Here is a 21152-nt window from a genome sequence, read left to right on the forward strand (position 1 = left end):
GCATGAATACAGCATTGCCACACTCTAGACAAGAGCAAAGAGGTGGTCTGAATTTGTCCTTCGACGCATGTTAGAGTAGACAGAATTCCAAGTATATATTAGTACAGACGAGTTCTCTGAGCAGCTTCATCACAAGTTCCCCCATCTCTGTGGTTTACCAGAAGTACCAGGTAGTCTTTTGTCTTTTTTGAGGCACTTGTAAAATCTGAATTCCACCTGTGGCCATCACACTTCTGAGCTGTCGTGGTGGTGGCTCTGTGGGGGCATCATGGGCTCTCTGCTGCTGGAGCCCTTTGGGTCTTTCTTCTCCCTGCTGCTCTTCTTTCTCTTGCACATAATCATGGCAATGACAGTGAGACAGATGGTGAGTAATCCTACCCCGATGCCTCCCACGACAGTGAGCAGGTGCACCTCAGAACTTGGACTGTTAAGCTCCCGTGGGAGGACACCATCAGGAGGAACTCTCCCATGGGGGATCTGCCGCTTGTGGGTGCGGTCTAGGGCAATGTGCTGGATGTTTGTTCCCCGGTTGTTACCAGCGCCGATCTCTGAGGCCAGTGACGGAACGCTCTGGATCTCCCTCTTCTTCCTGCCAGTGGGCTTTCCTTGATGCACCAGGGAGTGGTATTGCTTCTCTATACTTCTTTTGCCAATGCCACGATTGGCATTGTCTTTGGATCTTACTGTGTAGATCGTGTGTATGTACCATTCTCGTCCCAGAGCAACCTAAAAAACAAAAACCTTTATTTGTTAGGAAGGGAGAAACCATGGCAACCAAGTTCATGACTATCTCCAATTAATGGCAGAGGTAATCACAAATGTCAAATCAACTTAGCCTGTGTCATGAACTTAGTATATCTGAGTAGGTAACATATGCAAAGTTTTGTAGAAAGCACTCTATGTGTAGTCTGTGTAACTGCTGTGGGAGCAGGTGCCAGTAAATTTCTGGCCCTTCTAGAACATGAATGCTCCAAAGAATCTAGCTTACCTATTAAAAAACATGTATATAAGAACAGATAGCACTCCTGCTTGTAGGTAACTATCTAGGTGGCCTTGTATCTACATAAGCATTACACGGCTGGGGAAAAAAGCAGTCAATAGCTGGCAGGTATTCTGGGCCTGGTTAATGCCAAATATGTGTTAACTATATCATCATCCCAGCACAGTTAAGACAGGCATGGAACTCTGCACACCACACTGCACAGTGACGGGGGTGGGACACCCCCACCCCAGGCATACCATGTGCTGCTGAGTGGTGGGGGGTGGTGTGGGGTGGGGCTGCAGACTGCTTGGGGACAGGGACCGGGGGATGTGTAGGAGAGGTGGATGCCAAAAGCATGTTTGACAGGTGAAGAATGACCTCTTGGGGGCTTCCACAGACCAGGCAATTGCGCTCTCAGGCAGGCAAGTAAGGTGATACAAGGTAATGTAGGGTGGGAAAGCTGGAGGGCATATCTGGGTTAGACCAAGGTACTTGCTCATGTGTAAGACCTCAGCTGGGCTAGGTAGCATCACCGACTGCCCACGGGCACACACTAAAACTGGGGCTGCTATTAACATAGGATTGCAGATTCCTTTCTCAAAATGTAGATTTCATTTCCTTTAGATATAGTCCCAGACTTGTGACAGCCGGGTCATACGGTAGGTCGATTTCCAGTTCTCTTCGCACTCTCCGTTCTGACTTCCACAGTGGTTGTACTATCCTACACTTCCTCCAGTGGCGAAAGAGGGCAACTTCCTTCCCACATCCATGCCAGGTGTTATTGTTAGGAGAATTCTGAATGTAGGCCAATCTCACTGAAGCAGGTGGAACCTCAATGTGGCTTTCATTTGTATTTCTCTGACAGCTAGGGAGCCTGACCCACCCTAAGCTGAAGCCCATCCTTTCCAACTATGTAAAAAATACTGAAAATAAAATCTAAAATTTAAAATAAAAAATAGAAGAGCATACAGCAGTTTAGTGTTTGGTACAATGCCAACCAAGTTGGTAATGGAACAAGTAGGATTATAGATCAAAAATTTCTGAAGTTTAAGACTTTTCTGGTAAGACTTACTGTTTATTTACATACAAAATCCCAGAAAAGGTCCATTTTCAGGATTTTCCAGGGTCTGGGAAACGAAGGGAGTTTTCTTTTGCTATTTTAAAAAATATTTATTTATTTGAAAAGTCAAAGTAATAGAGAGAAATGGAGGGAACAGAGAAAGAGAGATGTCCCTCCTGCTTGTTCACTCCTCAATGCCTGTAGCAGCTGAACCAGGACAAAGCCAGGAGCTGGAAACTCGTTCTTAGTCTCCCACGTAGGTGGCAGAAATTTAAGTACTTGGGTCATCATCTTTGACATCTCAGACACATTAAAAGGAATTTGGAGACAGTGTGAAACAGCCAGGGCTTGAGCCAGGTACTCAGGTATGGGATGCAGGCATCTCAATGAGGGGCTTAACCCACAGTACCGCAACACTCACCTGGGGGAGTCATTTTTGATGACTCTTTATAATATTCAGGGCATAGAAAACATAGAGGACTCAAAGAGTTAAAGGTAAAAAGAAAAACACCAAATGTTGCACTTAATCTTTCTGTTTGAAAATATTCAAAATAAGAAATATAGTTTAAAGACTGGCATTGCAGCATAGTATGTTAAGCTGCTGCCTCTAATGCCAGTATCCTGCATGAGCACCTGATTGTGTGTCGGCTGTTCCATTTCCAGTCCAGTTCCTACTAATGGTCTGGGAAAGCAGCAGATGGCCCAAGGGCTTGGGCTCCTACGCCCACATAAAAGACCTGGAAGAAGCTCCTGGCTGCTGACTTCACTCTGGCACAGTCCGAGCACTGCAGTCATCTGGGGAATGACTGAGTGGATGAAAGATCTCTCTCTTTCCCTCTCTCTCATCCCCTGGCTCTTTGTCTCTCTGTAATTCTGCCTTTCAAATAAGTAGCATAAATAAAAAAAAAAGAGAGAGAGAGAAAGATACTTTAAAAATATTCCTTCCCTATTTTTAATGAAAAGAACATTTTTCCAGCCCACTGTCTCAGGATAGTTTTCAGCGAGTATCCTAATGTGTTCATTTGCTCCTGCAAGGATTCGCATGTGTGGTGTGGGCTGCTCAGTGTTGTCATGGCTTTCCGTGTCCTCTCTGCTTCTGTATTTTGGGCCAAGGAATTTCTGGCTTGGTTTATCAAATCCTTCTGCTATGCATAATTGCTTCTCTGAAATCCAGCAGTTCATCCACTATCACTCTAAAAAAATCATAAAAAGTCAGTACAAAATTGTAGAAAAAGAACAAATGAACCAACTCTCAGATCTATATGTGTATATATTTAAAAAATAATAACAATAATAGTAGCTAGAGTTTATGCTCTGCTTACTAGGTGTCCAGTCTGGTTCTTTGTGCTTTATGGGCCCTGCTGGATTCAATGTTTTCATGAACTATGTGCAGTTTTACTCTTACTGCCGTTTGTAGACAAGGTGCATGAGGTATAACATTTTGACAAACTAGCTTGTTTTGGCTTACCTGAAAGAGTGGTGCTGAGTCTACTTTAAATCCGTCAGATCCCGGCTGATTCACCAGGAGAATGGCTTCTGGGTCATCCACCGCCAGCTTGGCATTAAACAGGATATTTCCAAAACTGGTAACTTGTGTCTCTGGCTGAGCTTTGTCCTTTAAATAAGAAGGAAAATGATGATTACTGTAGATCATGCAGCTCTTACAAGGGCACCATATTTTCCTCTTAGGCAGCTCCACATGACTGTCAAATGTCACCATGTGGTTTAGTTTCAAATGCTGAGACTGTGTTCATCATCGTACAGAAGGTTTACGCTTGAAAATCAGTCAGGTTCGTGGCTTGGATAAAGACACTCACCACAATTTTAAATCTGTATAAGAGTGAAGGAGAATCGGCTAGGCAGCCATATTCTGCATTCGTTGGACTGTATTTGGGAACATATCCGTCGGCCCCAGTGCATAGGAACACCTTCTCAATGCTGCAGTAGAAGGAGTCGCCTAGATTCTGGACAGGGTCTACCATGACACGGCCGTAGATTACGTCACCTGAAACACACGTGTTATTTCTGCTGTGAGTTATGACACATCAACACGCTGGAAGTAGCAGTGACAACAGCGACACAGACTATTTCTGCTGCTAATTTCTTTCGAATGTTGAAGACCTTTTGGTGTTGGTTTTAAGAATTGCTCTACTCCTAAGCCTAAGAGAAGCTGATCTTGAAAATGGACCATGAGTGATGAAGGACCAGTTGAGTTTCAGGTGCCCAGACACTGTTGGGAATAGTCTCAAGATCTGGGGTTTAAGTTGGTATTTGCAATATTAAATTGTGGGTTCAAATTTGATTTCCACTGCTGAGAAAGAAAGAATCAATAAAAAAGCCAAATTAATCTTATTTTCAAAAAATGAAACCCTCTGCTCCTTCATCATTATTTCATAGCTGTTAAGGCACCTCTGCTACATACGTTGAAGCTTCCTGCTAGGTCCAGAGAGGAGCAATCTGCCCGTGAAAAATTTATGGTCTCATGTAGTTGTAGCATTGGAGTCCACACAAACTTAAAAAAAGACAAAAATCCAAGAAAAAAAAAAACATCCACACTTACTCCAAAAGCTATTCAGGTGAGAGAGAGGATAAAAATTCACAATTAAAAAAATAGCGTCCAATAACATATACCTAATTTCAAGGCTTTTTTATATCTGCCAAAGTGATGCTCAGTTACATCCTCACAGTTGCAAAACCAGTTATGGCTTTTGCTCCTCAAACTCAACCCTATTAAAGGGCAGCATATAAATATGAAAAGCAACTCATTGATGAAGTGATACCTTCGGCAAAGGCGACGTCGCTCTCTTGCCCGAATCCCATGGATCCATCAGACAACCACAGACTCTTCTTGGAGAGCAGGTACATTTGAGTGTTCAAACTAAACTCAGCTGCTACTGGGTCGCTGACCTAAAACCAAGTGTGAAAGTTCTGTTACACACAGTGGATGGTTTTGACGGTACACACACACACACACACACACACACACACACACCATTCATGACACACATATACACTTTACACAAATGTGTGGAAGAATAAATTTATATTCAGTGAAATCAATGTAAGAAACTGCAACATTGGTTTTGTCTTTCTTGAAGAAGTAAAGCTTGTCAGGTAAAATAACTTCAAAGATATATTAAGCACTTGTAAATATCATGATCAATAAAAAGTTGACTTAGGGAAAATTCTTGGAGAAAAGGTGCTATCCTATTTTTAAAAAATGTATAATGGCAGTTAGGAACTTTAAGGGTAGAGATTCTTTTTGATGAGGGACAATACAATGAAGAACAGAAGAATTTCAACAAATATTCCCAAATTCTCAAGGCCTCAAACTTTAGGAAACAACAGCAGATCAGAAAACACCACTTGCATAAACTTAGCAACAGATAAGAGGCCATTCTAGATTGCCAACCTCCCTCCCCCCACCCCACCGCCACTTCCCACAGCTGGCTTTGTTGAGCAGAATTGCAAAATTAACTGTGGTAAGGACAAACTGTTTTTATTGTTCTTTCCTCCTTCCTTGATAAAAGTAAACGGTAACTTTAGCAAATTAGGATTCTACAAGCCACATGATGATAATTCAGTGAGACACACCTGTTGGAATCGAATGTCAAAATCAAAGGTGATTGGCTCTCTGGGATTGCAGGTGATGGGCAGGCGGTATTCCTGGCTGGATGGCGTGGTGCACGGTACCAGCTTTACTGTATAGGTCCCTGAGTAGTCCCGTACCTTGGAGGAGAACAGGAGACATTTAGCATATATTAAAAAAAAATTACGAAGTATAGTCAGTTTGCAGCAGAAAGAAAACCCAAGTCAGACTCTTTGTCACTTACTGCAAAGTCAGAGACAAAACTCCATTGCTGCATGGGTTGATTGTAGGTTGGTTCACTCCTGATGAGGCGCAGAGAGAAGGTCAGACCTGGATGGTCAGCTGACGTGATCATGGAGTTCGTAAAGGACGCTATGGAAGAACCAACCAGAACAAATGGATGCTGCTTATATTTAAAACTGTCTAATGGCTTAGGGTTTTCAAGGTAACCCATTTTACAAAATTTGCTTTTCTTGTTATAGTAAGCCTACTACCGGAATGTGCAGGCTGGTACAGTTACCTCTGTTTTACAGATGAAGAAACTGGATTGAGAGTGATTCTGTCAAGATCACATGGATAGGATGTGTGACCTCTGATAACTCAGTACACTCTTTATTCTATAATGCTGTCAAAATATAACTGCAAAAATGCTCCTACTGTTCAGAGCTCACTTTCAGGGAGTCAGAGCGCTACGATAAAGGCTGATGTGAAAGCATGTATCGTGTACCAGAGCTGCTGAACTTAAAACAGTCTGTTAGCATCTACACAGCTGGGCAAACCCCATTTATGAATGAAATCTAACTTTAATTAGACTGCCTGAAATTGTGGCTGAACAACGATCCAGTGTTCTGGCAAGGTAGACACGTGGTAGGGAACTATAAAGACCAGGAAATCCAGAAGTATCAGTTCTAATAAGGCAAAACAATTTCTTCTGGTTCTCTAGTCCTTGTGTCTCAGTCCCATGGAAAGTACAACCAGCCCTCTCTTTCTTCCTGAATCTTCAGCCCCTTTTCCTTTGTTAGAACTCACACCCTGAAGAGAAATGACACAGAAATAGGGAGTGACAATTTGGCATTCTACTGAAATGCAGAAACCAATTTATTAGCATGGAAAGTCAAACAATAGACTAAATTTAATCAAGTATCCTTGATAATAAAAGCAAAGAAAGTTTGACATGGAGTCTCAGGGGCCATGGCCTCATTGGTATTCAAAGCACAGCCCAGCACAACTTGCCTAGCCAATACTTACTAAACATAATTATAGTTAACATTTGAAATGTAAGTATGAGAGTGAAGTGCAACTTCTGGCTCGATTATAGAAAGGGTTTTCACAGTACCCACAAATGTGCGAATGCAGACATGCTTACTGAATGTGCACCTGAAATTAAATTTTCCTGAACAATGGTAGCAAGCCAGGGAAAGGATTTGTTATCCCCATTCTAGCAATCCAAAGAAAGCCCCACTTAAAATGAACTCTGTAAAGCTGTTCGATCATTTTGCTCTAATTATTTTGCATGTTTTCATAATGATAATTTTATGGGTAATGAGATGAAGTTGAACAATGATAGAGCCTTAAGGGCAATAACTACATATACACACTTGAAGACTTCAAAGCTAATAGGGAACTATGATAAGACCTGTGTGAATGTGGAAAAACCAGATCCTTATTCTGTGTGGGGTGGCTATTAATCCGAATTGTGAGCTCACCTGGATGTGACAGCACAAACAGCCCATGGAACTGAGCCTCTGTCTTGAAGTTCACCGCCAAACGCCCCTCCTCGCCTATGCGCATGCTGGTTGGATAAAGAGAACCTATTTTGGGGAAGACGAACAAGGTGGACATATCGGTGGTTAGAGGCTTCTCATGTATAGATTCATCCCAAAAAGTTAGTTTTGATTTGCATTGTCTGAAGCTATTCTAGGACAATAGTATTACCAGAAGCATTTTGAACAAGACAGGCAGAAGTTCCTTTGCTTTCTTTATAATGAGAAAAGATGTGTAAAAGAGAGGTAAATTGAGTTATGAAATAAAGATATATTGTAATAGGTCAACTTTCATTTTTTACTTTGAAAGTTTTCATCTAGAAGTATAAAACTGTACATTCAGAGATGTGACAAAGGTGTCAAAATTGAGGAGATTTGGACATGGAAGTGGAAATAATGAGTTCTCAAAAAAAAAAAAATAAATAAAGATTCCAAATTCTATAGGTGTATAAAATTTCTGAAACCTTTCCCCCAAACAAAAACACTTTGACAAATTTTGGCTACAGCTGTAAATAAGAAGCCACCAGGCCTTACACAGAAGTTGTAAACACAGACGGCCACAGAGGAAGCTCACGATTCACTTAAATTTATTCCTAAGGCACAGTGTGCAATTAAAAGATGTAAAACGAGCTGGCATTATTATTCAGGATGATGATATCACTCATCGCCTCGCGCTAAGATAATTTTCATTTGTTTAAGACAGTGGATCTATATCAGAGGTGTATGACTAACTTTGTGTTCTGTCTGGCTAGTGAACAGTGCTCTATACAATTACAGCATCAGATCGTAATGTACGCCAGGAAGCAAAAAGCACTAATATTGCTAGTGGATAGCGACCTTTGCGTTCGTGGACTGTGAACATGTGATTCTGACATGGAAATTGGAACAAGGTTTTGCAGATGTTGACGGACCCAATATGGCATTCACTACCAGCCTTCCAGTGTTTTCAACTACAACATCGTAAGTCAATGGAATGCTAAGATGCAAGGAAACATGAGTTTTGCCTCTATTCAGGAGAAATTAAATCCCAGAGAGATTAAGCAACATGCTGGAGATCACACAACCAGTTAGTTTTAGAATCTTAATTCAGGACATAATTTATTTTGGATTGTAAGATGTATCTCTCACTTAAAAAAAAGTTTTTCTCTTGGATTCAGTCCTTATTTTCAATTGGAATTTTCTCTGTGCATTTTGTAGAACCCAGAGATATGCATATTTTATGATGCTTGGCACATATCTGATCAATTATTTAAGATAAACTATAAGGCAAAAATAATCATGAACGTAGAATTTTATTTCACAGCCATGTATTATGCAAAATTTAATGTGCTAATATGATTTTGCTAAACCAGTTTTTCCCATTGCAAAGCTGAAATGCTCATAATATTAGGTAGAAAGACAAAAAGACTGAAAGTCGTTTATATTACTTTTAGCTAAAATAAAAAGGAAGTCCTGTGAAGTAATTTTGACAGGTAAGAAAATTACCATTCCCCAAGTCTGATGAACCCACCTTGTAGCTCAGCCTCTGGTGGGCTGCCAATTCCATCATTCCACAAGATGGCAGTGTCGTACACGAAAGTCAGACGGAGCTCCGACTTGAGGTCGAAATGCTGCCAGCCTCCTACCCCCACAGGTGAATGGAACACATAGGAAACATACAGAGGGACCCGAAGAGTCACGTAGGACTGGACCAGGTTCAGCACCTAAAAAACAGCACAGTTACCAGTACTGCTCCGCATTAGCTAAGTGAGTCTATTAATGTGCAAACCATTTCTCTTTTGACTTAACTGAAGATTTTGAGTGATCGCTGGAGGAAAAAGAATAGCATTTTATACTGTTTCTGATCAGTTAAACAGTTGTAAATATTACCTTCATGCAACAGAGGATTTTTTTTTTAAATCAGAAATCTTTAAGATAAACCATATTATTTGGAGCTGTACCCACGCAGTTCTTTATATGGTATTGCAACTTTATTAAGATACAATGATAATCGTACAACTATTTATATCTAAAACTACATATATAGTTTATATACCAAATAATTCATTTATCTAAAGTGGACAATTCAAGGTTCTTAGCATATTCAAGGAGTTGTGCAACCCTTACTGTAATCAATTTTTAAAAAAATTTATTTATTTTTATTGGAAAGGCAGATTTCAGAGAGAAGAAGAGACAGAGAAAGCTTTTCCATCTGCTGATTCACACCCCAAGAGGCCACACTGGTCAGAACTGAGTTGATCTGACGCCAGGAGATTCTTGTGGGTCTCCCACCCAGGTGTAGGGTCCCAAGGTGTCGGTCCATTCTTTTTTGCCTTCCCAGGTCACAAACAGGGAGCTGTAAGGGAAATAGAGCAGCCGGACAACGAACTGTTGTTCATATGGGATCCTGGTGCATGCAAGGTGAGGGTTTAGCCACGAAGCTATCACACAAGGGTACTCTTGTTACCAATTTTAGAATATCATTTTCACCTCTAAAATTAACTCCATATTCAGTGAGGGGTGTATGGGGGGGAGGCATAAAAATTGAACTCCATACGCATTAGCAGTCACCACCACCTCCCAATTTTCCCCAATCTTTAGGAACTACTCTGTGTGTTTGTATATTCTTGATATTTTGTGGCATTAGCATGACAAACATGAATTTTTTATGATGGAATATTTCAGTTGACATATTTTTAATGGTTATACAAGTTATATTATGCTTAAATATCTTCCTCTCATTTTACTACTGACTGAACAGCAACCATTGCCTGAGCATATTATATTTAAGTTATGTACTTATAAGTTGATGGATTTTTGAGTTGTTTCTAATTTTTGATTATTATGAAAAAATGTTTGTTACTTTTTATTATATAGAGGAAGATGAAAATAAGAGGAACGCTACAAAACAAGCATGTTCAGTAATGACTTGTAACATTTAAGTCTCAGGAATTACTAGTTACAGCTAAGTGTCTTATCTTGTATTTCATATATTCCTTCTTTAGTTATTCATTCATTGGGGTAGTGGAGGATAAACCAATATGTATTTACTGAACAATGATCACATTTCAGATATTTTGCTAGGTTATTAATAAAACATTTAATATTTTAACTCTCCTATAAAATTATACTTACAGGTCCAAGAGTGGTTCACAAGATTCATGGAAAAATAAATTAAAATTTTTCAAAATTCATGCATAATTTTTTCATAATGAAATATTTTTTTCCATAAACTTTTTATAGACCTCACCTTTGTTTTTGTGCACCTACATCTTTTAACCTTTTTAAAATAAAGATTTATTTCCTTTTATTGAGAAGGCAGATTTATTGAGAGACAGGAAAAGATTCTGCCATCTACTGGTTTACTTTCAAAATGGCTTTATTGGCCGGAGCTGAGCTGATCTGAAGTCAGGAGCCTTTTGCAGGTCTCCCACTTAGGTATGGGGTCCCAAGGATTTGGGTCATCCTCCATTCCTTTCCCAGGCCATAAACAGGGAGCGAGATTGGAAGTGGAGCCCATACAAGCTGGCACTTGCAGATAGAGGATTAGTTTGTTGAGCTACTGTGTCAGCCCCCATCTTCTATCTTTTAATCCCATTTTCTACCCTGCCTTGCAGGATCCAAGGTCACCGGAACAACACTGAGCGGTCCGCAGAAACAGAACAGTAAACTTCCTTCGGGACTAGGGAGAGGAGCTTTCTCTGGTTCTTGCCTGGTTCCGACTTTGGGTCCCTACCCTCTCTTGTAATGACCAGCATTACATATGGACAACTGTCAAAATCCTGGCTACTCCAGTTCTGATCCAGCTTCTCGCTAAAGTGCCTGGGAAAGCAGTAGAGGATGGCTCACCTGCACCCACATAGGACACTTGTATGGAGTTCCTGGCTTCAGACCAGCCCAGCTCTGGCTGCTGTAGCTATTTGGGAAGTGAACCAGTTTCTGCCTCTCTGTCTGTAGCTTTGCTTTTAAGTAAATAAGATAACTATTTTTAAAAAGATTTATTTATTTTTGTTGGAAAGTCTGATACACAGAAAGGAGGAGACACCGAGAGGAACATGTTCTATCTGCTGATTCACTCCCCAAGAGACTGTAATGCTGGAGCTGCGCCAATCTGAAGACGAGCCATGAATCCTCTCTAGGTCTCTCATGCGGGTGCAGGGTCCCAAGGCTTTGGGTCATCCATCCTCTACTGCATTTCCAGGCCAGAAGCAGGGAAAAACTGGCAGGTTTAGAACGGGTGCCCATATGGGATCCTGGTGCGTTCAAGGTGAGGACTTTGACCACTAGGTTACAGTGCTAGGCCCATAAGATATCTATTTTTAAACAGATCATGTATTTTGTGAATTTTCTCTGGGATGAGTTTTGGCTCACTGCTTAAGATGCCAATTGGAATGCCTACATCCCAGACCAGAGTGCTTGGGTATGAGTCCTGGCTCCACTTTGGCTCCAGCTTCCTGCTAAGATGAAGTGTAAGATGCAGGAGATGATGGATGTTCCGAGTACTCAAATACCTGCCAGTCATCCGGGAGACTTGACTGAGCACCTGGGTCCTGGCTCCCGCCTGGCCCAGCTCAGGCTGCTGTGGACATCTGGACGAGTGAGCCAGTGACTGGAAGATCTGTCTCTGCTTGCCTCTCTCTCTCTGCCTTTCAGATAAGATGGACCAATTGTTCCTAGCCAAGAAAAATGGCCAAATGTGAAGTTAAAAAGCACTAAGCAAAAATTTTAAATTGTACTGTACCACTACTCCTGGAATGACTCACAAGAGTGAGAAAATGTGCGTACAGTGACAGTGGGATAATGAGTAACCTGCTTTTTTTTTTTTTCACGCTGATTTAGTTCTTCTGAATACCACAGTGATGTTATCTTTATTTTTTAAAAAAGCAAAAAAGTCTCTTGGTAAATTTGACAAAATAAGAAGCAACATATTTCAAATACTGGATTCATTTCACTATTTCTTGCAGAGCGATTCTGAGCAGCTTAATTTAAAAGCAAATCCGTGTAGTAAGTTTAAGATAATGACATCTAAAGTATATTCTACACTCAAATTTCCATGTTTCTAAGCAAACAATTGTAAAAAGAGGGCATTTTTCTCCTCAAAGCACATTGAAAATAACAAAACATTTGTTTACTTTTGCGAAATCATACAGTGCCTTCTCACAAACACACAGTCATTTCGTGTTTGATCAATCTTTTGAGTTCTCACTATTGACTCCTGGGATTGATATTAGCAGAAAGCGAGGGTCAGGAGCCAGGGTTGGGAATAGAACCCAGCCCATCCACTGTGGGGTGCAGGCATCTTCATCTGCTTCATCAGCACCAGTCGTGATGTCTGCCCCGTAATTTCCTGTGTCAAGTGAAACCTGCAACTGGGGCTGCACTGCTGCAGTCTATCAGCTGCTGTTTACTTATCAAAATGAGAAGATTCTGACATTGTAATACAGCTAATGAGGGTGATAAAATTGAAAAGCTGCTATGAACTGCAAGCTTTTTTTTCTTTATAAAATATTTGTTCATTTTTATTTGAAAGCAGATGAGATGCAGAGACATCTTCCATCTGTTGATTTAGCCTTGAAATGATTGCAATGGCAGGAGCTGAGCTGATTCAAAGCCAGGAGCCTGGAGACTCTTCTGGGACTCCCATATGAGTGTAGGGGCCCAGGGACTTAGGCCATCCTCGACTGTGTTCCCAGGCCACATGCAGGGAGCTGGATCGGCGGTGGAGTAGTCACGACATGAACCAGTGCCCACATGAAATAGTGGCATCATAGTCAGAGTATTAGCCAGTGAGTGAACATGCTGGCAACTTTTTAGAGATGCTTTCATTAAAAAAAAAAAAAACACCAAAACTGCCCAATGGATTTTTATTCTTTTTTCTCCAATGATTTAAACAACTTAGTTCATCTTCAATAATCACTTTTGTATCAAAAGCATCTTATTTTCCTTCCATTTATCTGCATTTCTATTTTAGAAACCTACCATTTAAAATGCTTTTGGAGCTGGATATCATTTGGATAAATTCCAAATTTCTTTTTCTTGGCAAGAAAAGCTCTTAACTTTGCTAAGAGGAATGTGACTTGTAAAACTCTACTTGTTGGCATACATTCTTCATGTCTGGCATCCACATTAGGGATCTGGTATGATTCTGGGCACAGAGTGGCTTTTAATCAAATAATTCTCAAATGCATCCATATACAAATGAGTGAGCTGGCAGAGGCACATATAAGCTCAAAACCAGACTGTATCAATATTCATCAGATCTGATTATTGTCAACAGATAATGCTCCTAGGTTTTTCTGGATGATTTTTTTTTTTCCTTCTGAAAGCTGTTTCTAATAAGCTCAAAAGCCTGAATTGGGAGATTGGAGAAGACTTAAAACCCTTTCAGGGAATCAGAAACAGAACTGTGCACACGCGTGTACACACACACACACACACACACAAGCTTGGCTTCACCTTGGTGAAATCACAGAAGATATGATGTCACTGTACACCACCCAATGTGTTCATGCAACAGCCTGCTAAGATAATTCTTTGCTCAGTTTAGGCAAGAAAGAGACTTTCTTTTAGTTCAAATTTGTATTATCATTTTCTCCTATACTCAATATGCTGTGGATCCTTTATTATAAACCCCAAATGATTGCTTATCGTTTCAACAATTTTTTTTCATGATGGCAGAGCGAGGGGACAATGCTGTAGGTGTGTGCAATTTGTAGGTCAGTATCCGTGAGGTTTGAACAGGAATTAGTAACCATAGCACAGAAAGGAAAATAAATGTTTTTCTGTACATACAAAAATTATAATTTTTTAAAAACATAAGCTCCCAGCAAAAATGCTTTCCATGATGTTCATGAGGGAGAAATAACAGAGCAAAAGAGGAGAAAACTAGAAGGAAAAATGAGAGAAGCAAGGAAATAAGGGGAGGAGCGGGGTGCAGAAGAACGTGAGAAGGGAGAAAAGCTGACCTAATGCTCACACTCCTGAATCCCCACGTTCACTGGTTACTGACACATGATCACACGCATCTTTGCTTAAACAGAAGAAATAATACAATCTATTTTAAAAAAATCAGTATTTTGATTTTTACATCACCATAGTTTTGGAGTTTAAGGCAATAATTACTTTGATCCTCTTGATATAAAGAAAGTGTTACTGATCCACTGTCTAATTATATACTTTGATAGAAATAGACATGGATTCTCACCCCATCACGTCAATCATGTTGGTGGACCCTTTTGCGACCTACATTGCTGAGACTGGATATAGGATTTAGAACAAATGTAGGTAACAGAACAGACCCGCTGGGTAGGAAAAACTTGTACCTGCCCATCTGTTCCAATGGAGCCTCCACAGTCGGTGAGGAGTTCGGACATGTCGTAGTAGCTGACAAACTCCCACAAGCAGGCCTCTAGGTTCAGGTTCCTGTAGAAGCGCAAGGTATTGGAGCCTCGAACGGATGAGCTGTACTGGTAAGGAAACGTCTCTCCAATCACATCTGGGTTTTGGGTAGCATCGGTCAAGAAACCGTGGTGGGTTTTCACTTCAGTATAATCCAGGAGGTTGGAGCACTTGTGGTTCCCAACTCTTGTGCCATCAGGGCTCAGGGTGAGCTCAAAATTGGAGAGCTCTCGGGTGGAGATCACAGGGAGCAGGCCTGGGAGGAAGAGGAAGCATTGTATCCGTTCAGGCAGCCAAGAGCTGTGAGCACATTCGAATGACTTAACCTCGTGAGAAAACAGGCTTCTCCAGCCACACAGCAGCAATGAGCAAAACAGTGCTACAGGACTCCTGGACTTTCCAGGAATTGCTTTAGAGGATTCATGATATTAAAGGTATTTTTATAATGATATGTTCTGGCTTTTCCACCTATATTTCTCACATATGCATGTGGAGTTTTCCAAGTGATAGATCATAGTGGGCTGAATGCAGAGGCAGATATAAGAATCCAGCATCTTTAATTGAGATATAAAAGATACCTCCAAAATATAAAATGATGCCACTCTTATAAGTTAATTTTTTAGAAATGTTTTGTATAGAAATGTTTTATATCAATAGGTCATAAATTAATGTTCATTGTTTTCAAAAAAGTAAATATTTAACAATTCCTAGCTTTAGCTTCAGATTCAGTATATTTTATATAACCCACAAACACCAAGTATCTTTGAGCTTTCCAATAATTTTTAAGATTATCCTGAGATCAAAAACTTGAACATTACCTGCAGAGAGTATGCATTGGCAAACTTGCTTTCTAAAGGACTGACTATTTGAGGGTTTGTGGGCCCTGGGATCCTGTCAAAACTGCTGCTGTTGTAAACGGAAAGCTACACTGGAAAAGAATCATAACTTGTGAAAAAAAAACTTGATTATGGAAAACCAAATACAACTTCATGTAAGGGTCTTGGGCCATGAGGTGGTCCTCCTTTCTTATTTATTTTCCTTTTCTCTCATGAGTGTTTAAAACACGTCTCATTCTTGGTTTGCAGACCACGTAAGCACAGGCCCACAGTTTGCTCACTCTGGGAATAAGCAATGCAGCAGGAGACGCCCAGTCTCCGTTTCAGATTTTCCCAGAGCAGAGCTGTAGCTGCACCCAATGGCTGACCAGTCTCCACCTTGCTTGTGGAGAGCTGTGGCTACAGGACATTCCTGCAGAGTCAAGCTACAGGTGCAGCAAAAGAGACCCTTCTTTCTGGGAGGCAAGAACTGTTTCAAGCCTGTTTCCCCTCATGGATTCCTTTCCTGCCCTTTGAAGCATTGAGGCATGCCTCCTCCTGGGCCTTGGGATGGGACAGTCAGATACAGAAGCAATGTTACGCTATAAAGAGATGTGGAATTCAATGACCTATGTGCCCATCCCCTCTCAGAAATGCAAACAGGTGCTCTGGTTTGCTACTGAGCAGACTAGGATGATGCCTCGTGCTTAGGGAAGTGGATTCCGCCTTGCACTTCCTAATGTTGCCTCATATTTTCTCTTGACTAACATGCCAAGTAATACAATCAATATTAACCATTTACTTCAAGTATAAAGTGATTTGAGTGGAAAAGAACTTGAAAATGCCCTTTGATACACAGGGAAATGTTTATAAAATGTTAATTCTTTATAAAGGGCAAATGAACACAAAACATGACACCCATTGATATCACATTTTATTATATTTTAAGGTTTAAGAAATATCTTAGTTATGGGATTAATGCCGAGAGAGAGACTTATGAAACTCCAGCCATAAAATAGCCAGTACATGTTGAAGCCTTGAGAAACTTAAATTCTATATTCTAAATTCCAAGTCTGAAGATACATCTGTGCTCTTTCAAATAAGACTAGCAGATAAAGAAAGCTTTGTTGTCTTTTTTCTTCTTCTAAGGATTTATTTATTTTGAAAGTCGGCGTTACAGAGAAATGGAGAGCAAAATCTTCCAGATTGGTTCATTCTCCGGATTGCCACAACAGCCAGTGCTGGGGCCAGGTGGAAGCCAGCTGTCGGAAGCCAGGAGCTTCCTCCAAGTTTCCCATATGGGTAGCAGAAGCCTTAACACTCTGGTCATCTTCTGCTGCTTTTCCCAGGACATTAGCAGGGAGCTGGGCTGGAAGTAGAACAGCTGGTACACAAACCTGCACCTGTATGAGATGCTGGAGTTGTGGGCAATGGCTTGTTACGCCATATTGCTGACCACTGTTTTGTTGTCTTTGGACATGCACTAAATTTATCCAATTTTAAAAACTACCTCCGTGGCCAGAACTTTAAAAACTGGGTAGAAAGAAAGTAGACACACAGGACTTTGGTTTCTAGTTGCAAATGGAACACATCTCTAAACTTGGTTACTTGGAAGATTAAGCAAAATAAACCACACAATGAGGAACCCAAAACGTGCCCATGGATTGGCTTCCCAAATCACTTATTCCCAAATCACACATCTATGTGTGGCATTGTAAAAGTCATTTTCTGTCTATGTGTGGCATCACTTACCATCTATATGCGGCATGGTGATAGTGAGTTTGATGAGGTTTGCATGGTCGGGGTCTTCTGGGCCAGTGTAGCGCAATTTAGCTGAGAATGGTTCTGCTCCCACCACCCCTGGCACACGTGGCTGACAAAGACCTTTAGGAAAAAGGAATATTTATGCCAAAAGATAATACAGGACACCTAAAGAAGATTTAAAAAATAGGTGCTATTACTTTTTTCTATCATTTAGTATTCTCTATGGTTTGGTTAAAAGTAGAAGTCATTCCAGAAGACCCTTTAGTGGCCATTTAATACTTAACTGACTTCAAAAAAATGTTTGAGAAAAAATAGTTGTGCCTTATTGTGATTTAAAATACACACCGGTCATTCTAGGCTACAATCACATCCACAAAATCATTCTAACATAAAGTATAAGCAGATTCAATGAAACTGAGTAAGAACCAGTAGGAAAATGTAAGTGTAATTTAATTATGTGAACTTGATGTTTACCCTAGAACAATATATTTAAGATTATTTATAAAATATACATTATTTATTGTTGGGTAAAACTAAAAGTGCATTTTAAAAGTGGAAACTTCTGTTTCATTAAGATTACACAGCAAATTGTACTTAATAGGGTTTTCTCTTTTTTACAGTATACAAATTACTATATTATATAGTATAAATTATGTTTCCTTTGAGTTGTTTTTTTCTTCTTTCCTCCTTTCTTCCTGTTATTTATCTAAGAGACATTACTTCAGAAATTCCAAAGATTTTGAAGCAAATCTCCCCAAACAGCATCCGTCTTAAAAGAATTTTGATGTTTTCATTTTAGCATCATTAAAGGGACCAACAAGCTGTTGGATTATAATTTCAAAAGAACCAGGAAATATATAATTTCTATTTGCATTCATAGAGGAAATAGACATGTATTCATTTGTAGGCACATGTTTTTTATGTCCTTTTCTTATTTCTTTATCCTTGGTTTTCCAATTAAGTCAGCAAGCTGTAGGTGCTAAGAAGTATGGAATGAATACATATGTTTTTTTAGCAAACATTTTTGTAACATTCAATTTTCATTTTTAGATGTCAACAGAGAAATATCAGACATATGGGACATATGGAAAATTTATAACCTAGAATTTGATACTTTTAATATTCCACGGGATTCCAACGATCTTTTTTGGGAAAACAGCCAGCTCTTACCTTCGTCCCTGCTGATGACAACGATGGGGCTCATCAACTCCAGGCCCTCATTGCCGTCAGCATTCACAGCACGAGCTGCACACTGCACCCTGGAGCCAGGCTGAAAGTATATGGAGTCCAAGGTGATCATCTTTGATGACGTAAAAAAGGTGTCAGAGTCCACTTCCCTCATGGGGCTGGTCACACCATCAGGGCCGGCAGGAGCGCTAATCAGCCATCGGTATTGTGTCAAAGTGTCATTGATGTTCTCACTTGCACAAATAGATCCTGTTTTCTCGTAGTCTGAATATTTGGGGTTGCAAGCCTACAGAAAAGAAACAAATATGTTAGAACTACAGTATGGCACATCGTGGAAATTATTCCTAGCACGTTCTATCACAGTGATGTCGCTATGCAGGTATGCAGATTGACAACCCCTCCTACAGCCCTCTCTGTGCAATAGACCCCTTTTGCATTGCTCAACATCCCTTTCACCATATGAAAAACAAAAAACAAAAACAAATGTATGGCTCCCATGCACCCCTGTTCAGCACCAGTAGCATTTAAAAATAACCACCATGGCTACCAGTTGTGTCCCTGTGACCTTTAGCTCACTCTACTGTCATTATAATAAAATTACCATGGCTGAAACTCCTACTGCCATTATGCACCTGATGCCACGGCACTTCTGAGATTTCCACTAAAGAGACAGAAATGATGGTACTCAAACCTTGTTCTAAGATCCCAACCCTTGTGAATAGCCAATGAAACTCTAACCCAGATATTGTCCTCTGTGCATACGCACCATTGAGTGCTGCCTCCTGCACTCAAGGAGTGCATATTTCTTTGCATGTAAATATTTTGACCTTTCTTTCTCAAATGCTTTCTTGTGTTGGAGACAGGAGCCTGGACCCAGTGTCCCCACAAAAGCATTGTGTATGCATGTATGTATGTATGTACATTTCAGACAGAGAAGTTTTATTTGCAAAGTGAACATGGGAAGAAGAGGGGAGGAGAGCTGGGAGATGGGGTGACTCGAAAGGAGAGGAGAGGGAGACACCCCAAAATATTTTCACTGCAGTTTTTTCTTCCCATTTTTATATGCTATTCACATCATTTACAGATTTTTATTTCAAGCTATGATAGTTTATGTGAACTTCAAGCTTGCATTTCAACAGTTTATACATTTTGATTTCCAATTTGAGTAAAATGTTTAACCACATCATCATCTATTAAATATTCAGATTTGCAAAATTATACTCTTTCTTCCTTTTTTTCCGTGTCTTTCCTCTTCTCTTCTCTCCTCCCTTCCATATTCAATGGGTTAATGAGTTTAGTCGCTATATTACAGTTTCCTAATTTGCTTCTTTCTCATCACCTTCTTCCTTCCTAATCTGGGACTTGTCTCTTAAGCCGTTTGACACACACTGCATTCTTGCTCTGTAAACTCTTCAGCATTACCTTTTGATTATGCCTTTCTTCTGTGCAAGAGCTCTGTTGCTCAATAGAAGATGTCCAAACTTAAAAATCTTATAATTTGGCACAATGATTGCTTCTGCCTTGTTAATTTAAGAAATAATAATTTAGTATATATTTTATTATATGATGCAATTATACAAGGACTATTAAGATTCAAAAGTCAGTAAATTATTGATTTTCTCAAAAGGAGCTTGAAATTTAGTCAAGAGAAGGCAAGTTACAAGGTGATGATAATGGGCTATTTCTGTTGCTATTCCTCTAGTTGCTGCAATCACTTCTTTCTGCAATACCTTTCCCTACCTGACTCTTAACCTATTCAGACTCACCTGACCATTGCAATTCTTCACTCACAGATGGAGCAGAGGCTGCTCTGGTTTCCAGTTCGAACCATGATCACATCTTGCCCTATCTTACAGTTACTGACCCCTGCGTGTTTCCTCTTCCTTACTGTTGAATTCCTCATGTGCAGCAGTCACACCCTGCTTCGTTTTAACCACTGACAGATTCTGAGATTACATGCTACATACACATCAATTAATCATTGTTGGATAAGATAAAGGAAGAAAAACAGGAGTTTATTAAATTAATGTTGCATCTTTCTTTTAAAAAATCCAATCTTAAGCCCTTCACTGTTTTCCCATGTTATTTTGCTGACAAGGCAAGTATTATACTGATTAAGGTCTATAATTTTTTTTATTATTATTTTTCTATAATTTTTAAAAACAATTATCTTACACTTTGCCAATGTCCTACTCACTGTGATGCAGATGACTGGATAGCCAGACACAGGTGCAGCTCCCTCCTTAGCTCTGGAGCTATCGTCATATACCAGCAAGGACATAACTTGGGGGACAGAAGGAAAAGTGACATCTGCCATGCTGTTCATTTCTTCTATATACACAATGGCTTTGGTTGCCTGGAAAAAGGGAGAGAATTAACACCAATTGGTGAAATATTAAACTTTTACTTCTTTCATGGTGAATATTTCAATGCTGAGAACCTCAACAGAGTGGCCTCATTTGGTTTGTTACATGTGACGCTGGCACCTTGCTGATATCTTACAGCCCCAAGGGAGGGAAGAGGAACCTGGCACAGCTAATCCAAAGGTTGGTCTGTGGCTTAGAAAGAAATAAGGGCCTTGATGTTATACTCTAACTTTGATGGGCATAGCTAA

General features: G+C 40.1%; 1 protein-coding gene across 1 annotated transcript in view; it reads right to left on the reverse strand.

Annotated features, from left to right (window-relative positions):
• Nucleotides 1-225: 225 nt before the first annotated feature.
• Nucleotides 226-21152, reverse strand: part of FREM2 (FRAS1 related extracellular matrix 2) — a 143635-nt gene continuing 122708 nt past the window's right edge. Inside the window, exons 13-24 of the mRNA XM_040991061.1 lie at nucleotides 20736-20894; nucleotides 18521-18824; nucleotides 17339-17470; nucleotides 14696-15027; nucleotides 8905-9097; nucleotides 7338-7442; nucleotides 5876-6003; nucleotides 5637-5771; nucleotides 4823-4949; nucleotides 3860-4047; nucleotides 3511-3657; nucleotides 226-726 (exon numbers count right to left, since the gene is read on the reverse strand). Coding sequence (XP_040846995.1) covers nucleotides 226-726; nucleotides 3511-3657; nucleotides 3860-4047; nucleotides 4823-4949; nucleotides 5637-5771; nucleotides 5876-6003; nucleotides 7338-7442; nucleotides 8905-9097; nucleotides 14696-15027; nucleotides 17339-17470; nucleotides 18521-18824; nucleotides 20736-20894 — 2451 coding nt within the window. The remainder of the gene's footprint in view (nucleotides 727-3510; nucleotides 3658-3859; nucleotides 4048-4822; nucleotides 4950-5636; nucleotides 5772-5875; nucleotides 6004-7337; nucleotides 7443-8904; nucleotides 9098-14695; nucleotides 15028-17338; nucleotides 17471-18520; nucleotides 18825-20735; nucleotides 20895-21152) is intronic.

The sequence above is a fragment of the Ochotona curzoniae genome, unplaced genomic scaffold (assembly GCF_017591425.1).
Source record: "Ochotona curzoniae isolate NIBS_2020 unplaced genomic scaffold, NIBS_Ocur_1.0 contig_64, whole genome shotgun sequence".
In the NCBI taxonomy this organism is placed as follows: domain Eukaryota; kingdom Metazoa; phylum Chordata; class Mammalia; order Lagomorpha; family Ochotonidae; genus Ochotona; species Ochotona curzoniae.